Source organism: Apteryx rowi, unplaced genomic scaffold (assembly GCF_003343035.1).
Source record: "Apteryx rowi isolate R43461 unplaced genomic scaffold, aptRow1 scaffold_768, whole genome shotgun sequence".
Lineage (NCBI taxonomy): Eukaryota > Metazoa > Chordata > Aves > Apterygiformes > Apterygidae > Apteryx > Apteryx rowi.
Genome location: NW_020451058.1, coordinates 234,223 through 239,314, shown reverse-complemented (window position 1 = coordinate 239,314; position 5,092 = coordinate 234,223). Strand labels below are relative to the sequence as shown.

At 71.6% G+C, this 5,092-nt stretch overlaps 1 protein-coding gene across 1 annotated transcript in view; it reads right to left on the bottom strand.

The window, feature by feature from the left end:
• EMID1 (EMI domain containing 1) overlaps positions 1-5,064 on the bottom strand; it is a gene marked incomplete at its 5' end in the record, with an annotated part of 14,318 nt that extends 9,254 nt beyond the window's left edge. Inside the window, 7 exons of the mRNA XM_026088362.1 lie at positions 130-228; positions 325-460; positions 573-634; positions 716-802; positions 2,773-2,876; positions 3,018-3,131; positions 4,976-5,064. Of these exons, the coding sequence (XP_025944147.1) occupies positions 130-228; positions 325-460; positions 573-634; positions 716-802; positions 2,773-2,876; positions 3,018-3,131; positions 4,976-5,064 (691 nt within the window). The remainder of the gene's footprint in view (positions 1-129; positions 229-324; positions 461-572; positions 635-715; positions 803-2,772; positions 2,877-3,017; positions 3,132-4,975) is intronic.
• Positions 5,065-5,092: the final 28 nt, after the last annotated feature.

The window sequence follows — 5,092 nt, the reverse complement described above, 5'->3', positions numbered from 1 at the left end:
GCAGCGCGACGGGGCGGGTGGCGCTGGGTGCTCCGGGGGGGACCCAGGGGCATCCGGGGAGGGGGCTGGACGAGGTAGAGGAAGACGGGAGGAAGGAGAGGGCGCCGGGGGCCTCCGGGGGCGTCTCACCTGGTGGCCCCGCGGGACCCTCGGCTCCGGCACCGCCGGCCGGACCCCGGCCTCCCGTGTCACCCTTGGGCCCGGGGGRCCCTCGCCAGCCGGGTCGCCCTGCAGCGGAGCACGTGGCTTCAGCGGGGCACCCGGGCACCCGCCTCGGGGCGGCGGGGTGGGGGGGTCCTTCCCAAGCGCCCCCCCCCCGCTTACCTTCCTCGCCGGGGCTGCCGCGGGCAGCGGGGGACCCCCACAGCTGGCCGCCCCCGGAGCCCCGGCCCRGCGGGGCACCCTTGGGTGCCGGGGACGGTGGCGGTGGCGGCGGGTCGGCCACCGAGAGCCGGGCCACCTGGCAAGGAGAGGCTGGCGTCGGGGGGGGGGGCCGTGGGAGCAGCCCCCCTGGGGGGCCGCGCGCCCCCCGCGGCGGTGTCACCCGCCGGGGCCACCCGGCCCGCGCTCACCTGGCCCTCGAGGACGGAGAGTCGGGCCGACAGCTCGCCCAGGCGGCTGCAGTTCAAGCACCCTGCGGAGCCAAGCGGGGCGCCCATCACCGGGGCGTCGCGCCAAAGCGCCCGGCGCCCGGCGGAGGGACGCGGGGACCCACCTGAGAAGGCGGTGGGGCGCAGGGGGGTCCGGCGGGGGGCCAGGCCAGGCCGTGGGGCGTCCCGCAGCGCGAGGTAGGTGTGAGCATCTGCCGAGGGAAGGGGGGCTCAGCCCGCGGCGGGGGCTGCCCTGCGCCCAACCCGGCGTAGAGCCACCGGTGGGGAGACCCCCCGGAAGGCCACGGAGGGCAGGGATAATCCCTAGCCTGGCACCCCCTGAAAGGGGGAGGGGGGATTCACAGGGGTCCTTCCATGGTTTCTGCCCCATCTTTGCTCCAAGTGGGCCTCAAAGCCTGAAACCCACCCATGCTCCTGAGCCAGATCCCCCCAAACCCACCCATCACCCTGAGCTAGTTCCCCCAAACCCACCCATGACCCTGAGCCAAATCTGCCCCCCAAAGCATGCATGGCTGTGAGCCAGAACTGCTCCAAACCCACCCAAGACCCTGAGCCAGATCCCCCCAAACCTACCAATGACCTTGAGCTAAATCCCCCCCCAAGACCACCCATGTCTGGGAGCCAGATCCCCCCCAGACGTACCCAAGACCATGAGCCAGATTCTCCCCAACCCCTCCATGACCTTGGGCCAGACCCCCCAAACCATCCATGGCCCTAAACCAGATCTCCCCAAACCCACCACCCAGCGAGACCCCCCAGCTCAGCTTAGAGGCTGGGGTAGGTGACAGGGGACAGTCCCGGGGGCACTGCCACCGCCCAGCACRGGGTCCCGGCACCCCTTGCCCACGAGTTGCCCGGCGTGGCAAGAAAGGGGTGTTGGGTGAGGAGACCGCCGGCACGGCGTCCCCCGCTCCCCCCACGCTGCCACCACACCCAGGCACCGCCACCGCCGCCGCCGCTGGAGGGGACAGCCAGCGCGGCCCTAAGCGGGCCCAGATGTGGGGCACGGGGCCAGCGCGCAGCGAGGGGAGGAGGAGGAGGAGGGGAGAGGGAAAGCACGCACGGAGGAGGAGGAGGAGGAGGAGGAGGAGGAGGAGGAGGAGGAGGAAGAGCCTCCCCCTCGCTGCTGCCACCCAGCTGGCTCCAGGGCCTCTGGGGCATGTGCCAGCTGCCACCCCATGGTGACCGAGCCCCAGGGTGCCCCCACCCCTCTGCACCACCCCACAGTCCCTGGATGTGTCCCTGCACGGCAGGGACATCCGCTGGGAATGTCCCTCGGTTCGGGCCTGGGCCACCCCCACCCACGGCACAACCAGCTGGACCCTCGATGTGGCACCTTGCCAACTGCCTCCCTGCTCATCCACCCACGCGTGAGCACAGCTGTTCATCCATGCATGGACACATCCATCCATCTGTCCGTGCGCAGCAACATCCGTCCATCTGCCTATTCGCACACACCCTTCTGCCCACCTATCCATCCATCCATCCATCCATCCATCCACCTACCCATCCATGCGGTCATCCGTCCACAGGCATAGCCATCTGTCCGCCCATCCGTCCATCCTTTCATCCATCCACCTACTCATCTACCCATCCCTGCATCCCAGGAACATCATCCATCCATCCATCTGTCCACATGTGGGTCCATCTGTCCATTTGTGCTGCCACCCATCCATGGGTGCCCGGCCCCCAGCACCCACACCCAAGAGCATCATCCATCCATCCATCTGCATGTGGGTCCATTGGTCCATCCACAGGTGTCCAGACCCCAGCACCTGCTGGTGCCCCTGCCACATGCCACATGCACACCCATGGGCATCATCCATCCATCTGTCCATCTACACACGGGTCCATCYATCCATCCATGGGTGCACAGGCCCCAGCACCCATGGGTGCCCCACCACATCCTKCATGCCCACCCATGAGCATCATCTATCCATCCATCCGTCCATGGGTGCACATGCTAGTGTCCCTGCCCCACGCTGCCTGGCCCCTRCAAAGATGCCRGTGGCCAGAGGGGACACACTCTTGGGTGGCTACCAGTGAGGCCACCTGCAGCCCAGCCAGGGAGAGGACCAGGAGGTAGAGCTGCCACGCCGGGCACAGCACCCGCAGCTGGGGGCAGGGTTGGGCCCCTTCCCACGGCCCCGCCGGGTCCTACCTTCCTCGCAGTTGGCTCCRGCGTGGCCGGGGCAGCACTTCCACTCCAGCGCCGTGAGCGTCTTGTAGGCCACACGGTACATGGGCCGGACGATGGCGCGGTAGCTGCCGGCACAGAGCGGGGCAGCCGCCGTCACACGTGTCCCGGAGCCGCTGGCACTACCCGCTGCCCAAGCGCAGGGGGCTGGAGCTGCCCACGCCCCGGGCTGCCGGCAGGACGCCTGCTGCCTGCTGCTGCCCTCTCACCTGCCGCCGCTGCAGGCCAGGGGCCACCGGCAGCTCTGAAACACCCGCTGGAGGAAGGTGCCGTTCTGCACGTGGCACGACACCGTCCGCGTCACCGTGTAGGAGCACCAGTTGCTGAAAGAGGAACCGGGGGCACCCGCAGCCCTTGGAGAGGGTCCGCGGGTGCCAGGCACGGGTGCCCCCCACCCAAGGGAGCTCAGGGGGGGTCCCACCGCTGCGGCTCTGCCCCCGGGTGCCCGCCTGCCCCCACGTGCCTCCTGCACGGGCTTGCTGGCACCCTGGAGACCTTGCGCCCATCCAGAGGGGGCCGGGGCAGGATCAGACCCCCCCTGCCCTGGCTGAGACCCGCGGGAAATGCCCCCCCCCGGGCTTTCGGAGGCAGATCTGCCCCCCGGGGCGGGAGGGGGGGTCTCCTGCACCCCGTGGCACGGCGCGGGAAGCTGAGGCCTCGCATTCCTGCCGCATTCCCGGGCGGCTGGGGGCTGGCGCCAGCTCGCCGCCCGCCCCCCCCCGGCGCCCCGCGCCCCCGGCCCACCCCGCACAAAGGCTCCTTTCTCCGGGCGCCTCCCTGCCCTGCTCCGGCTCCTCATGCCAGGCTCTGCCCACCGCGGCGGCTCGCCAGCCCGCTGGGTGACGCCGACCCCCCCGGGCCCCCCACCCGGCCCCGGGGGTGACGAGTGCCACAAAGCGCCGGTGGCCCCGTGCCCGCGCCGGGCAGGACTCGTCTTTCCCAGCCCCGAGGCTGGGAGCTGCTTTTCCCTGTGCCCGGCAGTGCCCGTGGCGGAAAGTCCCCCCCCAGGCAGGAAAATCTGCCCCCCCCAGCTCTTCCCGGGGTCGGGCAGGGTGCAGCCGTGCCAGCGCCGGGCACCCCCGGGGCCGGCAAACGGGTCCCGGCCCGTTTAATCTCCCTATCTTGGCACGGAGCGAGCGGCCCGCTCCCGATCCGGGGAAATACCCTCCTTGGAAGTGGCCGGGGAGGCTGGGCCCGGCGTGCAAGCGCTCGCATGGCCTGGCCTGACCCGACCCCCCCACCCCTGCTCCCGGGCCAGCACTCGTGCACCGAGCATGCTTGGGCTCTGCACCCGCCACTCGGGGCCTGGATTCGCTCCGAATCCAGCGCGCCTCCCCCGGAGCATCCTCTTGGCTTTGCRCCCCCCTGCTCGGGCATGTGGGACCCCAGTGACGCGTTGGCGCGGCAAGTGGGTCAGGGGCACCCCACATGCCACCGGGCACCGTGGGGGCCGGGGGTGCCCGGGGGGGGGCAGGACACGGTGGTGCCAAAGTTTCCTGGGCTTGGCCGGGAGGGGAAGGGGAAATGAGGCAGCTTCTGCCTGTCGCCTCGCCGACCCGAGCGGATCCGGGAGGTCCCGGCAATCCGGTGCCGGAGACACGGCCCGAGCCAAAGATTTCCTGTAAACAACCCCCCCGCCACCCCGCCCGCTGCTCCACCGGGACAGGGACCGCGGCGACAAGGGACCGCAGGCACAGTGGGCACCGTGGGTGCAGGGCTCCCGCCGCCGCTCTGCTTCCCAGGCACGGGCAGGAGCTTGGGGACAGGGCTGCTATTCCRGCAGCTCCAGCCGGAGCCATGGGCAGCCCCAGTATTCCCAGTAAGCCCAGGTAGCCCCAACAGCCCTGCTAGTCCCGGGAGCCCTGCTGGCCCCAGTAAGTCCCACTGGCCCCAGTAAGTGCCAGCAGCCCCAGAGCCCCGCTGGCTCCAGTGGCCCGGAGCCAAGCAGCCCCGCCGTGCCCGGTCCCCGGTGCCCCGCCACRCCGGGTGCCTGCACCCCCCATGCCCGGTGCCCCCATGCCCGGTGCCCCAGCGCTCCGGTGTCCCCCCGTGCCCCGGTGCCTGCTGTCTCCCGGTGCTCCGTGTCCCCAAACCCCCTCGGTCGCCGGTGCCCGCCGTGCCCGCCGGTGCCGGTGACCCCGGTGCCGGTGCCGGTGCCGGTGCGTACCTGCGGGCGGCGGGCTGCAGCGCGGCCAGGCTCCATGTGCCGGAGCCGGGGGGCGGCAGCAGGCAGCAGAGCCCCAGGGCGAGCAGGCGGCGGGGCCAGGCCCCCCCGGTGCGGCCC